A 19,285-nucleotide genomic window follows, 5' to 3' on the forward strand; every position below is an offset into this window, starting at 1 on the left:
AAATTCTTATGAAAGCATCTGTATTTTTTCCTTTAAAATAAGAATGGAAAAAATGGGAAATTAGAATGGAAAAAGCTGTAATTCCAATTCCTTTCCTCTCCCATTACGATGTCTTTTTCTAGAGCACAACAGGGCCATTTTTCTAGGTAGCAATTAGCAGATACTGGCACAGGATTCAAGAAAACATCTTGGAAGATAACCACTTGCCCTCTTAAAATACAGGATAAGCTATAAAAATGCACTAAATCCACAGCCACACAAAGAGCAACAATCTTTCCACTCACACAAACTAAGTATGACCTGGCAATTTTTATGCCTGGATAACTGCACATAAAATTGTAACGCACAAATGTGCTATTATATTTCTGCTTTTACCTTTTGTCTCCTCTTTTCTTTTCGCTTATCTTCAGTATCTTGTAACATTTTTTCTTTCCAAAGATCAAAAAAATAGGAAGGATCAGTATAGAACTTCAATCCATCTTTCTTATCATCCCTGGAAAACAACAGAAGAAAAACTAAAAATACATGAATTAGTACGTTTTAAATCCAAAAAACTTACCTTTTATGATCATCCAAGCCTCAAGCTGTTCAATAACAGCCCTTTTTAACTGGATCTCCATAAACAAATACCACCATTGTCTGCAGCAGCAGCAAAACCACCATACTTTAGTCATAAATACTTCCCATTTACCTTCCAACTAAAAATTCTTTATGTTAAAAAATAAAAATCAGATACACTGCAAATGCTGTACTATACCATTCTTAAAAAATAAATAAATCATTTATTGCAGACTGGGTTTTATCAATCTTGAAAAATCAAATCTCAATAATCAATATAGCTTTTCCCTTCTGATATAATTATTCTCTGCATACAATTGAGAAATCAAGGGCAAAGTACAAGAAGGTAAACAATTAGTACTTCCTTACCTATATGGTGAAAGAATATTCAGAGGTGGTGGTTTGTCACTTTGATTATAAATATCAGCCACCGGGTTCGGAATGCTGTTCTTTGAAACTACCTGCTGGTCTTGAACTGTTGAGCTCTTGAATGCTTTTTTCATGTTGATGTCCTGTAAGGATACTGTTAGAAACAGAAATACATTTACCACAGGTCTGAAACTACTGAAAGTCGATATACATCATCAATTTTTCACTAACTATTTCAAATATTTTCAGTAAGTTAACAAAAAGACAGGTTTTTCCTTAGTGGATAATCCTGATATTTAAGCACAAATGCATGTAAGAATTACTGTAATAAAACAGATTTAAGTCTCTCTTGATCCAGAACCTCATGTAAAATAATGGGACCACGGACTCTATCTTGGAAGATGATGCAAGAATGCTGTCACATGCATATGTCCAACCATTTTCCCTTTTTATAAGGTTTATCCTGGAGTTCTAACAGCAAAACAATTGGCTTCAAGACTGAAACACAAGGTCTGGTATTCCTCTGACACAGTATGTTTTATAATTACACATGGTATCCATACACATTCCACCCCATTCTAAGTATAATTAAATTACAGCTGCAACAACCTCCTGTGACAGTTCCACTTCTTTTCCTCTTTCAACTCCTAAGTCTCCTCAAATAATTGAATATTCCTTCCTCCTACGTTTTGCTCATGTCTCTACAGAGAGAAATACTTGCACTCTCCTACTTTGATTTTATCTTTTCACATACACAGCTCTGGGGAAACAACACCAGGCTTTTCATTCTTTCTTCTCAAATGAAAGATTTAAGTTGGTTTTAATTGTTCCTGTCACTTTTATCAGAGTTTTTTTCCCTCTTAATACAAGTTTTCATGAGATGCAGCAAGCATTGTTAAAGAAGATCCAGTTAAATACTACTCACAATTTAAAAGTGGCAGTAAACTCTTATCTTCCAACCCTAAGCACCCTGAAATACAGAGTTTAGACTGCAAGTGAAGAGGATGCTGAAGTCTACACTGGGCTGTCTACATGACACTGACCACTTCTGGATTTGAACCAAGTGATTTTTAGAAGAGTGGAAGCTGTAGGACTTGTGCAAACTACATGCACCTGCTTAGTCTCTTTATTCCTGTTGCCATTTCATAAAATACTTCTTAGCCATTCATCTAATTTATTGACTCCCAAGGACAAACTGAGAAATTTCACAAGGTAAATGAAGAGTAATAGCCAAAAATGTAGTATAATGATAACCTGAAAAAAGAAAAAGGGATGAAATTTTGCATGTTATTGTTTGTCATGATGGGCACCAAATCCCACTCAGACTTCTCTGCCCAGCTATTTTTATTATCTGTGCTGAGGCTTTGCTTCTCAATCCAAGAGCTACTTAGTTTCTGCCGTAACTTTTACAATAGAAAAAAATCAAAAATGGAATATTTAATGTCTAATAGTCATTCTCCCATTAACATCATCTGAAGTATCAAAACATCATTTCTGAAAGTACTTTCTGTTTAAACCTGCCTGCAAGTACAAGGTATTTCAGGCAGACTTTTCAGATGTGTATATCTGAATTGTTTCACTCTTGTTTGATGGAAGACATTCAAAAGAATAAAAAAAATCATTTTGCTGGAGATTTTTAGAAGAAGTTATTTATATATTTTTGAAAACTTAACCTCAATTATTTTAAAATGTTTCTTTTCAACTGTAGCATTTTATATATAAATTATTTTTATATACACTGTATTAGTTATAGCTAAGAATATAAGAAATCACTGATGCAATCAAATCTGAAGGGCTTTTTAGAACAACCTTGCAACTGACATTTTGCTTAAATGCCGAAGCTATCCAGAAACATACTATTTCTGACAGTACAATGAATTATTATAAAGACTTCAATGTCTAGAGTGAAACAGCTAATAAAATTTACTACTGACACTAAGATGACAGCAGTCTGTATATATAGCTTATTAATATGACGTATGATTAGCAATGCAAGAGTAACAACTGCTGTCAATTTAAAATAAACACTGATTAAATTCTCAGTCCATACATTAGTTTCCCCTCCCAAAAGATTGCTTTTAATTATTCTCCAAACTCGGAAAACTAGATGGGTGGTACTGCATAGCACTAATGAGACATTAATGAGGCATTAAAAAAAGGGGGGAGGGGGAAAGAAACAGCAGCAAAACCAAGATGACAGCTGCATTTCCAAAAGTACAGTATATTAATAGAATCTAGTTTGCTCATATTACTAATACAATATGCCTCAAAAAAAAAGCTGAATAGCGATCCCATAGGAGCTTATTTTATGTTCACATATAGCTCTTGACTCATAAGATAGCAAAATGCAGGTGCTTGTACCAAAAAATCAGAGTGGTTTGGTTTGGAGAGGACCTTAAAGACTATCTCATTCCAATCCCCCTACGATGGACAAGGACATCTTTCACTTAACCAGGTTTCTTTGGAGATAAGGCATCCACGGCTTCTCTGGGAAACTGATAGTCTAAACAGTTAATATGTTCCAAAACCACAAAACAACGACACGTAATAATTTCCAGACAGTAACCAGCTAAAAAAGGAAGGCTAAATATTACACTAGGCAGCATTACACTACTAAATATCAACAGTAAAATTTAATATTGGCAGTAATAATTGTCAATATAAATAAATAAACTACAAAACTCTGAATGGCAAGTAAAATATATAAACCATATAAATATTAAACATATCACAAGTAGCATTAACTACTACTGAGTCAATATTACACTACCATACTGATAAAATAAGCTTTCACATTTTAGTAAATGTCAGGAATCATCTAAACGGAAAGTATAGGCATTGGCTGGCTCAGACACGTAGCATGATGGCCAGAATGCACATTAACAGCTTTTAAAGCTAGACAGAGAAATGCTTCATCTACCCAAAAAAGTGCTTTCAGACAATATAATGATGTTACTGAAATCCTTTTTTTTTTTTTACTGTGTATTTATGAAGTGAATGACCAAGCTCGTAAGTGGGAAATATTTTTAAAGGAAATGCACTTTCTAGTGACTAGAACCCCGAAAAAAATTCACCTCGTTGATCCAAACACAGTGCCTTGTTTAGATACAGAGTATTATAAGATCTTTGATGATCACAAAACAGATTAACATATTAAGGTAGTTTGTGACCACCCTACCCTGGAATTAATAGGGACACCCAGTGTCTCAAACTTTTTCCAATATCCTGACTTACTTCCAGTAAAGTCTGTATTTTTCATTTATGATTTACTACACTCACAACCTCAAATTTTTCCTCATGAAAAAGGCAGCTTAACAGCTCCATTACTACAGGGGCTTCTTGACTCAAGAATACTTTTACTTGCTTGGCTAAAGTGATTATTCCCAGCTTGCCTTACTGAGACAACAAGATGAAATATCGTTACAGTATTGCTTTGAAAAGACAGAGGTTATTGTGCAATTAAATACTGTACTCTTGTAAACATCACTTCTGGCTCAATGCTTTCATGCAATTACCTACCTTCTTCCACTGTTGAATCCAGCTGGGTGACTTTGACAGCAAGGCGATCAATTCTGTCTTGGAGGGAATTTGCTCTGATGTAGAAGCTGTTGGCCTCATTAAACAATTCACCAAATATGTCTTCAGCATGTTTGCCTGTGTAAGAAAGAGAAGGAAATCCCTTTGCTAGTGGCTTACAAAACACAGGACAAATGGCTTCAATATCATGAATTATAATAAAACAGTAGCTGTAGGATCAGAGCAGCGCAGTTTGTCATTCAGCAAAATTTGGGGCAACAGATTTGTACAAAAATGTCTATACCATAAATTCCACCTGAAGTCTACTCTTCTGGACATCCTGGTTAGCAGTCTTCTTAAAAACACAGGGATACTTAAAAATTCTAATCCTTTTGTACCTGAACTAGTGCCAACTAACAGACGACTGAACATCAAAACCTGCCTCTGTGATGAAAAGGCCTAAAGTTACTGCAGTCCATAAAAGTACATTTTAAAATAAAAATCTTGCAATCCATAGTAACCAAGATTTGATTTTAAGCATAGCCACAGGGCAACATCAAAATTAAAGCAGTATAAAACATAAAAACAGGGATTCTTCTGCAAGGCAGCCCACTTACCTCTACAAATGCCAACTGCACATGTTGCTGTCCCTGGAGACATTTGAGAGAGATGCCACTAACCACATTTTGCCATGGACACATGGGATTTGCTGCACGACCTTTTCAGCCTCCCTTTCACCTGCTGGATGTTCTCAATCACTGTGAGAGTGGATAGTGCAGTCCAGATCCCCAGATCACTGAAGTAATTAGGTTGGAAAAGACCTCTGAGGTCATTGAGTCAAACCTGTGTTCAAGCACTTTCACGTCAACTAGACCTTGACACCAAGGGCAACATCCAGTCTTTCCTTAAACACCTCCAAGGGATGGTGACTCCACAATCTCCTGAGCAGCCAATTCCAATGTCTAACATTTCAGCAAAAAAAATTCATCCTCATGTCCAACCTAAACCTCTCCTGAAGCAGCTTAAGACTGTCCTCTCATCACTTCCTGCCTGGGAGAAGAGGCCAACCCCCACCTGCCTACACCCTCCTTCCAAGTGCTTACATTACACTTGTAGAGTGCAATAAGGCCCCCTCAATCCTCTTTTTCTCCAGGCACAAGACTCCCAACTCCCTCAGCTGCTCTTCACACTTGTGCTCCAGACTCTTAACCAGCTTTGTTGCCCTTCTCTGAATCCACTCCAGCACCTCAATGTCCTTCCTGAACTGAGGGGCCCAGAACTGCACACAGTACTCAAAGTGTAGCCTCACCAGTGCCCAATATAGATTTGCAGCCTCATGCCCTTCCCTGCAAGTGCTACAGTAGACAGAAGGTGCCACACAATAAACCAAATCCCTCCCTGATGCATAGATCATTGCTCATGGCCATTCCTCTCCCAGTCCTCCCACAGAACTAGGCATACTCATCCACACTTGGACTTTATGTCCCAGTCCACAACTCTCATCCACTCCAGATCAGTGGTTCCAGATCCCCAGTTTCATAGTTCGCCTGCCCGAGAAGTTCTCCTAGAAATTTCAGATTCCACCCAAACTCACTGCTCCCATTCACTGAACTGATGGTCCCTCCTACCCAGACACTGTTCTTTCATTTAAGATGTTTCCCTCTACAATTTCTTCAGCCAAACCCCCTCAAGAAATCCTTGCAAAAAGGAAAGTCCTGCCTCCTGCACTTAACCATGCTTTTTAAACAAAAACAAATTTTAAAACTCTGCTTCTGAATTAAACTCATCTTGCTACAACCTGTATCAAGAAGAGTCTGAAGAGCAGAAATGGAAGGGCAGGAACAAAGTCAAACTATCTAACAGTTGGAAGAATATGGAATATGCATAAACCACCTAAAAGACAGGGACTTCCAAAGCAGCCATTATTGACATTTTAAGTTGGGTCCAATAACCAACCTTAACACTCCGGAAAGAAAAGTAAAAATACAATGAAAATTTCAGTTAAGATTCCATCCTCTGGACATCTGCAGATAATAATTCAATGTAAAAAGGTGGCCACACTTAGGAAGTCAACAGGACAATATGGCCTTTTCTTGGTCACCAGCAGGAGATGGGGGGAAGAAGCAACAACTAGACTAAAACATTATCACAAAACACTGTTTGTGAATCACAAGAAAAAAAAAAGTGATTGCTGTTGAATGAAGGACTTTACCAGTACTAGTTTTCATTACTATGTGTAAGATTAGCCAATAACTAACCCACAATATTAAGATGACAGTGTACACAAGCTCTGCTTCACATATATGTATGGAAGGTGGGTAAGAAAGGTAGGCTATCTACCTGCTCCTAATCTCCTCACCTGCCAAAACAAGTCACACACAACCACAGAACAGCCTAAGTTCAAAATCATCTGGTTGAATTCCCTGCTGAAAGCACAATGAGACAGAGCAGATTCCCCAGGACTCTGACCAGCTAGGTTTTGAACACTTGCAAGGATGGAAGCTCCACAACTCCTCTAGGCTACCTGTGCAAGTGTTCAACTACCTTCACACTGAAAGTGCTCTCTAAGTGTTACCAGCAGCTAGCTGAAATTCACTTATAATCCCCCCTTGATTTAGCTGCTCCAAATGAAGATGTTACTCCAAGCTATGGAAAAAATAAGCCTTTCAATTCTTCAGCTAAATAAAGCAGTTATTACATTCTTCAGCCACCAGTATTCAGAGCTCAATCAATTTTAATAGATGTTAGTTCATGTTAATATATTGAAATCAGCCTGCTGAGAGAGGACTGCCACATCCTAGGATTAAACACATCACCCCTAGAGAAGTCAAAGAGATGGATGTTTGTCAGTTGTCTTTCAGAAGGCAAAGTGGGAGCATAGGGAGCATATTTTTTTTGTTTGATTTTTTTTCAACATTTGCCAGCCCAGAACACATGAAAGACAGATTGTCAATCTCCTGTCTGTGAAAACAGTGACATAGTAAAGCTGTATTGGACATGCTGGTGTGATTAACATGATGCAGTAATACTTCAAGTGTTTTCTATGTTGCCATTGTTTAAATCAGATCTTTAACAAAACAGAAACAAGTAGGAAAAAAGCCTGTATCTTTCAATTTAAGAACTGATTTTGGTACTGTAAGACAATAATTTAGAAAGAACAGGTGCTGCCCAACATGTGGCCAACCTATACATTAATTTAAAAATCCATCAAAGAAATTATGCATTCTTTCCTTCTAAGGTTCCCTCCAGCTACAGAAGATAGTGATTCCACCCACCCATTTGTAACTGGATTAACTGAAAACGTCAGGATCATACTTTACCCCTCCTCTTTTTTTAAAGATGCAAAAATGCCAGGCTGTTACTGACTAGTCTTGATTCCGAACTCCTTTCTCACAGTACCTCTAGCATGATACTTAATGGCAAAAAAGCAACCTTTCCAACCCAGTCTGGTTCAGCAATACTACAGAGGAGAGTGACACAGATGGGTGCAGTGTGCTCAAGCCTGCATGAAAAACCAGGAAGCAAGTTGATGGATGTTGCTCACTGCATGAATGAAAAAGTCTTCCAAGTCTCCACAGATGACACTTCCTTCATGGTACATGGAGGTAGGGGCTGAAAATGCTTCCTGTCCTGCCCGTCCAGTAAATTCTCTCCTCCCAAGGGGAGGTGAATCCCCTAGAGAAGATTCTGCCTTACATAAAAGTGCACAGTTACATACAGAATGCCACTCACTCTGCCTGTGCTCCGAGCCAGCTGGCTGGAAACAAACCCAAATCTGAAAACGCAATACAGAAAAAGCTCTCCTGAGAGCACATTTCCTTTGGATAGGAACTTGTCCATGTCTCCCAAAAAGAGCAGAGGCAGAATCAGGCCAAGTTTGTATGCAGCAGAACAGACCTGCCAGTTTTTAAAATCCACACTGAACTCACGGTGCAACACTAAAAAAACTGTTTTTTAGTGCAAGATAGACCTGAACTTGCTCACTCTATGCCTCTAGCTGTGAGGACACCAACCAGCTCTGATGCTGTCAGCAGGACATACTACTTCAGCTCCAGCACAGCATTTTTCTGTGATCATTTCTTTGCACCCAGTTGGCTCAAAAGACAGGCAAAGCAAATGCTGTCTGCAGAAAAAACCCTCTGCAAACATGACATATTTTGGACTGTGGATGAGAATGGTGGTACACTTCACTTGTTAAATACCAAGTATTCATCTGTTAAGACTAAGGACACATAATTTATTTGCATACATCTTTAACCTGATACTAACAGAACTTTAGGGGCTGTCTACAGAGACTTCAGATGACCCTGGAAATCCACTAAGGGAAAATTGTAGGATATGAATATAAGTAGTCAGTTCCTCAGCAACAATCATAATAGGATCTAAATACAGAGTATAACAGCCCCAAGACTAAATCTGGATAAATGAAAGCTGTACACATTCCTAGAAAGTCAGACAAGTAAAAAGTATATTATCCACACTTGGACAGTCACTGCACAATACCAAAATGAGGTCTTATCACGTCTCCTTCAGTAAATTAGAACATTAGCCATTCTTCTCACTTTTCTGAAACTTAAGGATGTTACTACTAAGCAGCTGTCTGAGACAACAGTAAATGAAATTCAATGACAATGTAAACACAAATTAAATAACATCAGACACTAAATCATCAGCTGCTGTTTAAGAAAGAGGATCACTTGCAAGCTTATCTGAAAATAATAACTCAATGCTTAGCTACAATCAAAATTCTACAAATTCTTAGGGCAATAATGATAAAACAGAAGTCTGTTTTGAATATGATCTTAAGTCCTCAACATTCCACCTTAAAAAACCCACAATATACCCTAACTTATATATAACTTATATACCCTAACATATCCAAAGCAGAAATAACAGTGATCAGAAATACAAAATGGTTCCTATTCAAAAAGATCACTTACAGATCAGGATGCTTCAACCTGGAAAAGATATCACCAGGAAAACAGGAAAAAAGACTTAATAAAATGAAAAATTACTATGAAAATGCACAAGATGAAAGCACCTTTCATTATTTTCCACCACACCAGAATGAGAAGGTATCAAAAGGAAGAAAGGTCAGCTTCCATTGTGGGGTGTTCTGCCATAGGTCATTGGTCAAGAAAAAGGCGTAATCTCTATTTCAACAGATCGAAGCAATACCACAGATGATAGCTTTACAAATGCTCATTACATAGGATGATTCAGATGGACCTCCAGCTCAGAAAAATCCCTAAATCACTGACTACTGCAAAGAGGAAATGCTGTGTTTCTTGTCCTCTTTCCCTATCATCATGAGCTGAACACCAGTGGGCCCCACAGTCTGAGCTCCATACAGACTCTCAGTTTTAAAACCACATCCATTTACAAAGTGAAGCAACTGATGAAGCAGTAATTTCTTTTCTAGGACCAGCGTTATCAGCACAAACAACAGCTGCTGATTGTTAAAGACTGTCTGAAAAACATCTCATGCCTTTCATCAAAAATATTGTTCATCTTGCTAACACTCCAGTCATGCTTCTAGAATTGCTAGTGGTGGTGTCACCTGACAGGTGTGGTGTGTAGACTATTCTGTACAGAGACGATGTTAGCCTGCCTCAACAGTAGCCTGCAGGCTTGCTCAGCAAATATCCTTTCAGTCTGCTTAATTTCATTCATATAAATTGAGCACATATATCTATATAAAAGAGAAGGCTTCAGAAATACTACCACAGTACAAAAAACTAAAATTTCAGTCAAATGTGTCATTCGATGCCAAGAGGCAGAAGAGTTTGCTGGCTCAATCCTGTGGAACTGAAAGGCTGGAACTCAAGTGTTGGTCTTGTTTGTTTCTTGCACTAATTTCTCTCACCTTAAAAAAAATATCTGGTTTTCTATGATCCAGTTTTTTGGTTGGGGCTTTTCTTGGTGGTGGTGGGTTTTTTTCCTGCTTGTTTTTTTGTTAATTTGTTTTTGGAGTGGAGTTTGGGGGTGGGTTGGGTTTTTAATAAACTTCAAAATAGGGAAGAACATAAAGGCAATTAAATTATTATTACAATACATAAGTGGTAACATCCCATACCATACTTCTGCTATTTAAAACAATCCATCTTAAAGCTTTTCATCTCTTCAGTTCTTCAGCATGAATCAAATACTTGCAGGAAGTTACAGATACTTACTTAAGCTGCTTAGCTGGCGTATGATAGCAGCAAGGGTGCTATTCGTTACACATTCCAGTTCACTTGTAATTCCCTCTGGCAGAGCTCCTCGGCAGAGATGCCGTGGTTCAATGTTCCTTTTCACCAAAGGCATGGCTCACAATCTGGAATTTACAAACAAATACGTATGACATTTACAGAAATGAAATTAAGAGCTCTGAATCAGTGTAGTAGATATTCAGGCTTTTTTTTCTCCAAAAAATACTTCACCTTTCTTCTTTTAAAGCCTTGCTTCAGCCTTCCCAGTGTAAGATACTGTACAATTCCTACTGGGGCACTGGAGCTGTGCATTCATGCCAGAATATGACAAGAGCACTGCAGAGCAGCAGAGAACACAGCCAATATAAGTAATGTAGGCTTTTTGTCTTAGATTTGGTGTAAGATTTACTGTACGCACAGACCTGTGCTGCAGTTCCAGAATCACTGGTCTTCAGTGCACATTTGCATTTATAAAAAACTGGCAGTCCCCACAGGAGCAGCAGGAAAGGTCGCTGTCTGGAGCAGGCTGGCATCCTGCCTTGGCAAGCTGGCCACCAACAGACTGACCAAGCACTACAGCCCCTGATGATGTCAGACACTGACCTACTCCAGCTCTGACAGTTTTCAGTAAAAATGATAAATTTATCTGATGTGTAAGGGCAAGTGCCTCTCAGAATTAGGCTGCATGCGGAAGATGGTTTTCCACAGGTGTATAGCATTCTGAATGGGGTATGGGCGTGCACTGAACAGCTTTTGGGAACATGCCAGATGCAGGAAGACATTTATCTGAGAAAACTAATGGTGTCAGAAGTGGTTTTCTTGGAAAAATGAAATAAATGAGGATAGTGTCTTGGTTCCAGCCCAGACCAAGGGGAGGGCCCAAGACATTGTGTTATTTGATACCATCTCACATCATTACCAGGGGCAGGGAAAAGGGATTCCTCTCTCATTTCCAAGAAGCAGTGCATTCCTCTACGGTCAGGAACAGCCTGTCTTCAGACAAGTCAGGCTCTGCAATGAGCATTTTTGCATATGAATCCTTCTCTCTTTAGGTATTTTTCTTATTAATATTGTTGCTGCTGCTGTTTGTTTTCTTATCTCAAGCTGTGATCTTTGCCTTTTGTGCACCCAGTTCTCTCTGGCCACCCAGAGGGGTGGGGGGCAGAAGAGGGGGAGAAGGGGAGCGAGCAAGTGACAGCATGGTTTGGAAAGTCTCGGGGAGGAGAATTGTGGAGTACCATTCCTAAACCCCGACAGATGGGGAAAACAAATACAACAAGAGATCTCAAAGCATCACAAAAGGGCACAATGGCACAGAAAACCCTGTCCTGCAGAGAGCAGCTTTGAGAGCAAGGATGCCCAAGTGAGATAGAATTCTCTCAAAAGGGAACCAATATAAACCAAAAACATCTAAAGCACTTTTCTTTAAGACAACATTAACACAATAGTCAACTTGATTAAATTTTTAACAAAAACAATTCAGTGTCCATGTACTACTCATGAATAATATTCTGTTTAAAACCATGTGGCATGGAAATTTTCTGGAACAAGAAGTTACATTATTAACAAGGACATAGTTCATTTGGGAAAGACTTAGCTGAAAATTTCTTTTTTACTGTACTAAAGCAGTTAAAGCAGACTTTCAATTTCTCTAATTAAAATCACATTAGTAAATTAAAAAATCCTTTTGCCTTTCAAATGTTGCACAGTAACTTTTGTAATGACTTCCACCTGAAGGTTTAAAATATTTTATTCTCAAGAACATCTCTAAAAGCTTAACAACCTGAATGAACAAAAAGCAAACTATTTAACCATGAGACTATTTCATAACAGGTCAGGAAGGAATAAGCTCATGACTTCTAAGAAGTAGTCTTGAATTATATGGCATGTCTTTCTTAATATGAGACAATTTGAATATGTCAGAATTTAAGGTTAGCTGAGTTTGCTAAATTTTACACAACACATCAGAGGTAACCAATTTCTGTATTTGATAAACCTTCCTGTTTGTGTTCTATGTTTTTGCATTCCTCTACAAACACATACGTTTCAAAATATTACTTCATATCCATTGCAGACACTTTTCTGAACTTGATCAAAAGTAAGTCAAAACTGGAAGTTGACTATTACTGAAGAGCAACATCTAGCACCAACACTCTGCAAAACAGGCTACTGCACTGGAGCTCCAGAAGAGAAGTCATTATGAGGAATTCTTTCACTGTAATGTAAACGTTACAGTGAAAATGCATTTCATATAAACATAATTTGGAAGAAATAAATTAAAAGGAGCACAAATGAGTACTAAATTAATTTTTTTTATGATAAGGCCACCAAAATAATGCCTGTTTTAACCATGGCCTTCTGTCTAGCATTCTCAGAGCTGACCCCTGCCCTTACCTTCTGCAGTTCACCCAGCGTCCTCACTAGCCCACACAACACACTAGGCCCAGTTGGAAGCTGGCTGCGCACCACCCAGCTAATTGTCTGCTACCTCTTGAAACACCTACCACACTGAGTACAATCACAATGCCTTCCACCAGGAGCTCTTATTTAAGTCCCTTCTCCATATAATGTTCTCTCTTGCCTGTAAAAGCTAATTTGAAGAAAATATACAACTGCAGTTTGAGCTTTTTGTTTTCTTGTCACTTCCCAAATAAATGGTCCAGTGTGTTCAAGAGCTACCAGGGGAGCGACAGACCAACACGAGAAATCCCGTTTCTCTAAGGAGCAGGCTAAAGCACACACCAGGGCTAAGGGTAGGGGAAAATAAACAACTTTCATATTTGAATGCATGATTTAAATTATTATGTAGCAACCTCATTTCAGTTTGAAGTTTAATTCCAAAAGATAAACTGAACACCAATGAGTAAATATATGCAACAAATTAAGCAATCCACTACCTGCTCCTGATCAGAGGAAAAGAATAAAAAGACCTCTGCAATTGCAGTAAGTTTCTTCTAGCTTAAAACCTTTACCTAACTGAATTAAACACTCACAGACCAATTCAGATATTAACCAATTACTAAGTAAAAAGCTTGTGTCCTTACTACTAAAGCATGACCACCTTTTTTTTTATCACACAACTCAGATGAACTTAATCCTTTTTAAAGAAAACGCATGAAAAGTGAGGCTAAATTAATTTCAAAATCTATGTAGCAAGAAGTTAGACAAGAAATCAAGACAGAACAGGCTTCTGAATTACAGGGTCTTCACAAGACACAACCACACTAATGGGAGTGTGTTACCAGGAACAGAAAACGAGAATTTGCAATGGCAATTCCACTGCCTTCCACATTCATCTCCCACCTGTTTTGAGTCACGCTCAGTCCCAGCTTCTCTCTAGACAAGATATTCACTGTGATGTCACCATATTAAATGTACTGGCATTTAGAAATCATATTCAATTTTGCAATACAGAGGTTTAATAACCTCCCTTCCCTTCCGCTGTGGTTTAACCCCAGCCAACAGCCAAGCCCCACACAGTTGCACTCTCTGTCCCCCACCATCTGGATCAGGGAGAAAATCAAAAGAGAAAAAGATAGAAAACTCATGGCTTGAGATAAAGACAGTTTAATAGGGAAAGCAAAAGCTGCGCACACAAGAAAAGCACACCGAGGAATTAATTCACTGATCCCCACGGGCAGGCAGGTGTTCAGCCATCTCCAGAAGAGCAGGGCTCCATCACACATAACGGTGGCTTGGGAAGTCGAAGTATTGCACCATCGCTCCAAACATCACCCCCCATACTTCTTCCTTCTTCTTCTCCTCATTTTATACACTGAGCATGATGTCACATGGTCTGGAATATTCCCCTGATCATTGTGGGTTGCCTGTCCCAGCTGTGCCTCCTCCCAAATCGCACAAGCATCCCCAGTACTCTCCTTGACAAGGCCATGGCTCTGTGTAAGCCCTGCTCAGCAATAACATCTCTAATTTATCAACCCTGAGTTGAGCACAAATCCAAAACACAGCTCCCTACCAGCCCCTGTGAAAAGGAAATAACTCTACCCCAGCCCAAAACAGAACACCTTCCATCCACAAATGGATGAAAAATCTAATGCATATAAATTACTATTTTTAAAAATTATGTCAGTGCAGTAGATTGGTCCCAATCCTATAATTGTAATTTTTTTACTCATTTTACCCCAGCTAAGTGCATAATGAAACCAAAGACTTATAATTTGGATAAAGGGGCTCATCTCCACTGTGAGGCCACCTATGCCTGAAGCTGCCTTTAAACCGCCAGCTGCATCTAACACAAGAGAAAAGAACCTAGCAAGATGCTATATTGCAAATATACAACTGGCTCAAGTGGAAATGTATGAGACATTAGTGTCCGACCAGGAAAATCAGAGGAATCAAAAGGGAAGAGAAGAAAAACCAAGAGGGTGAGATGTTGCTTCACTTCTCACTAAATTCATGTGTGCCTCACTGGACATGGATCAGATTCGACATCTCGCTGGACTGAACTCTGACTGCAGTACAAACGGACACTGCTCTCCAAACCCTCCAGGCAGAAGCAACTCGATTTCCACACACATTCTGAAAGCACAGCACATCAAAAGCTTGAATTAGCTTAGATCAACCCATTAACATTCAGATTTTGCACACTTCCTCAGTATTCTCACCTCCCTTTCTTTTCTTTCTCTCTCCTCCTCCTCCCATAAAACTTGCATAACAACTTCGTAACAACTCAGTTTTTGTCTTAAAATTAGAAGGCACTTATCCCAGCAGTCATTGCTGTAGAGGCAAGTGTGGTACAGAAAAACTTAAAGCATTTTTGCTTTTCTTTGCAAGCTTCCCCCGCAGCCACAGAAGTACCACTCCAGGTCAGCTCGCCTTCCCCTGGGCAGCTGCTAGACTGCATACAAGAAGTCTGACACCGCCTTGGCAAGTCAGATTCTTCAAAAATCATGTAAGAGCAGATGTACAGTAACAAACTTGAAATATGACAAACACCAAGTGCAATCTTTCCAAACAACAGCAGAGCACAGCTATTACAAGAGACAAGCTGGGTTTCTCAAATATTTGAGCTACTGGCAAAAACTCAAAGTACCAGCTGTTCCCCAAACCTGCCTTTTGTCCTTTCACATCCCCAAAATGGCACTGCAATTTACACGAGTGCTAAAAATATGTACCTAAATTTCATGGTTCTTAATTTTAAGTTCTTTACACATTCACTAATACCACAAAACAAATTCCAATTCATTGAACAGCCTCTCTACTTGTGAATGTTTACTTATTACATTTTCTCAAAGACACTGTTCAATCCCTTTTTTAAGCTCTTCAGAGATCTCTTATATTCTCTAGTAAAATATGACAAAGCTGAACATTTTACCATGAAAAAGAGCTTACTATACATCAACTTGAAATTCTCCCTGAATATAGTCTACTCTTTTCAGAGAGCTTTACAGCTTTCCATTGATGAATCTCACAGATCTCTATAAAAAGAGAGCATACCATAATTCTCCTTCTATGGAGAAGAAAAACGAGACAGACTGAATACACAGCTTGCCATGAGTAATGTACCAGATGGTATTCCATTCAGTATTAAGCACCAAAATTTGTATTACTACATATATATGAGCTCAGCAGAAGCCCAGAGAGTAACCAAATCCCTGCATCTCTTGACAGATACAAGAATGACATGGCGAGCTCAAACACCTCATGTATAAGCTCTGATAGGCACCCACCTAAATTTCAGTGTCTGAATCTAGAACTGCATTTCACCTCATCAGAAGCAGAGAAATATCACTGGTCTGCTCACATCAAGCCACACAATCAAGTTACACTACCTCCTGATCAGAGTCTCCATGTCTAGGGCATTTCAACATTCAAAACCTTTAAAGACAGTTATGTTTTCCGATATTTAATGTCCTAACAGTCAATTCAACACACAATTTCTATCTCTGAATGGCACCCAGTTTGGTAATACCACTCATTTTCCTGTTCAAGTTTGCAATCCTAGAGAGTCTGCCATCACACACCTTCAAGATTCATGCATGTGCTAAACTGGAATAGAAGGGAAAGCAGAAAGGTGAAAGACCCCAGGCAACAGCTTCGGAGATGCTCTCCCATCTCAATTTTTTTTCCCCCCCATTGGAGGTGCCATTATCACAAATCTCCATGTCCTCCAAAGGCTCTTCATCTTTCACAAGATGAAAGAAAAGGGCTACATGGAGAATAAACACTACTACCCCTCCTATCCTAATGGAAGGAAAGGAATAAATATTCCTTTAATGCATGCTCCTTCCTGGTTTTTTCCTTATCCTAAATGACTGAGAACCTGATGTTTGTGAACCTTTCCTACTAGTCATCTTTGAATGTCATTTACTGCCCGATCAGTAATGACAAGCTAAAAACAAATAAACCCTAACTGGCATATATTCTGGAAATAATTGAATTCAAGATGTATCTAATGTCATTCATCTGTACTTCTAAAAATTTTGTGGGCTTTTTTTTTTTTTTTAACTGGCTTAATTCTAACAAGAATCTGAATCCACATTTTTGTATACTGCAAAACAATACAGAATATTTAGCCATCAGTTATTGTCTCACAGTGCTCTCTAATACCCCAGAATTATTTTTTTATCAAAAGGTGTCCAAACACTTTTAATAATCTCTTCCAGTTATTCAAGTTCTATCACGCATGCAATTCCTCTCTCAGCCACATTACTATATAATAAGTATCAAAACAAAATATTGTTTTACTAAACCACAATCATGCTTGAAGTACCAAGTACTTTACTTTTATTAGAGCTAGCCCAATCTAAGAGACATTGTACTTTTTAGTTAATACACAGGGTTTTTTTCATGTTCTACATAATTTTTAATGCAACTCTCCTGATTTTGATGGGAGTTCAGTGATGCAAGGGCAGACTTTTGATACAAATATGCACGAAGTCTAATAGAATTCTATTTCCTAAGGATAACTAAAAATCAAGAATACTTCTTATCTACAACAAACCATATCTTTCAATAACACATGTAAAGTGAAACACCTAGAAAGTATCCTCCTCACAACAATTTAATATATAGCCAATTCTGTCACCATCATTTTCATAGATCTGCCTCCTGATTACCAAGTCTGCGTGAAAGGAATGACACTCAAGGCTGGAATGAAAGCAGGTTTTTTCCCCTCAGTATCAGACCACCACTTCCAATCTTCCTCTCGCATCATACCAATCTAAGTATTAGCAATGATGAAAAGGGCACCGAAATTCCTAAAGCTATTTTGTTTCTTTAATAGAGCTCTTTAATGTCTGTTGCAATGAGCTGTTTCTGAAGGTTCACCAACTTGGACGGTTATTTTCTTTTCTTTATTCGGCAGTGTTTTTGTCTGTGCTGAGATCTTCAGGGCAGATTTTATGGTCCAGTGATATTATGAAGGAAATCAAGACATTAAGCAATGACAAGAGAAAGGACAACAGGAGAAGGGATGGTAATTAGTTTTGCTTATCTGCAATCTAAAATTTTGTGGATGTGTATTTTCCTAGGCAACTCCTTCATATCTCAAAAAAAACATGTAAGAAGCAGAACAATACCTACCTCTGTTAATACAGTGGGCCTGCAACACAGAAGTTTGCAGAACCATTGAAAGCTGAATACATTAATTTAGGAATTTCCACTAATTGAAAAGTTGGGAGGGGAAAAAAGTGAACAGATCTTCACAGTAGTGAACATTTACAGGTATTTTAAATCTAGTTCTCAATATTTCAGATTAACTATAAACATGCATGAAGAAGAGGTCCTGAGGATTATTCAACCTAAAATTAAATAGCTATTCTTTCCTTGACACTACAGACTGTGATATAAAATATTTTTTGGAATATTAATTAAATTCTAAAATATTAATTTAAAGTATGATCAACAACTACGAATCCAGAAATTTACTTATTTTCTCTACAGCTTCCAGGTGAGTATTTTGGGGTCTTTTCCCCTTTGTTCTACAACCCCATGTTTGCATTACCTGTCCACTGTAGCTCAAGACAATCTTTGGGCACTTGCAATTCTTTGATGGTATCAAAGGTCTCATCAGTTTCTGCTTAAATACTTGTGTCTACAGTTCACTGCCAGTAAGAGTGCCCAAGTGAAAAAAGAAGAGTGGGGGACCACTTCAAAGTTATTGCATTAACTTTTTCCTCTCAATAGAACTATAACATTTCAAAGCCACAGTCCCAAGAATAATTTTCCCCATTCACAATGCTTTTCACAGCAGTTTCTAAGGAAATAAAAAGCTCATCATCGGGAAGTACAGACAAATTATGAAGTTTCATCTCCTGCTCCAAAATAAGGGATCACAAGCAATTGTGTCACCCAATTAAATGGTTTTATCATTGTTCAAGGAAGAAATAAAGGTATTTCTCACTCTCTGCTAATGAAGCCACTTAAGTGAAGGTCAACATTGGTTTATATCAATTTCCAAGTACGCAACTTTTCAAGCCCAACTGCAACATACCTATGGAATATAGAATGCATTTCCTGTATTAAGTTCTGACTGTTCAAATTAATGGACTCTGCCATTTACACTCACAGCATTTTTTCCACTGCCCAATATGCAAAAAATCTTTGCCAGTAAATTACATTGGATTTCTTTTTTTTTTTGTAATCCTGTCGCTTAAATATTTATACTTTTTAAACATGCCTGATCATTT

General features: G+C 38.2%; 1 protein-coding gene across 5 annotated transcripts in view; it reads right to left on the reverse strand.

The window, feature by feature from the left end:
- Positions 1–19,285, reverse strand: part of WASF3 (WASP family member 3) — a 64,202-nt gene that overhangs the window by 12,422 nt on the left and 32,495 nt on the right. For all 5 annotated transcript variants that reach the window (XM_014257397.2, XM_088051926.1, XM_088051929.1 and 2 more), the window contains 4 exons: positions 10,617–10,759; positions 4,447–4,581; positions 928–1,081; positions 376–493 (listed from right to left, as the gene is read on the reverse strand). In XM_014257397.2, the coding sequence (XP_014112872.1) occupies positions 376–493; positions 928–1,081; positions 4,447–4,581; positions 10,617–10,749 (540 nt within the window). In that variant the 5' untranslated portion in view covers positions 10,750–10,759. The remainder of the gene's footprint in view (positions 1–375; positions 494–927; positions 1,082–4,446; positions 4,582–10,616; positions 10,760–19,285) is intronic.

This window comes from Pseudopodoces humilis, chromosome 2 (assembly GCF_049639895.1).
Source record: "Pseudopodoces humilis isolate 2021_Gansu_Grassland_sample_001 chromosome 2, ASM4963989v1, whole genome shotgun sequence".
NCBI classification, from domain to species: Eukaryota; Metazoa; Chordata; class Aves; order Passeriformes; family Paridae; genus Pseudopodoces; species Pseudopodoces humilis.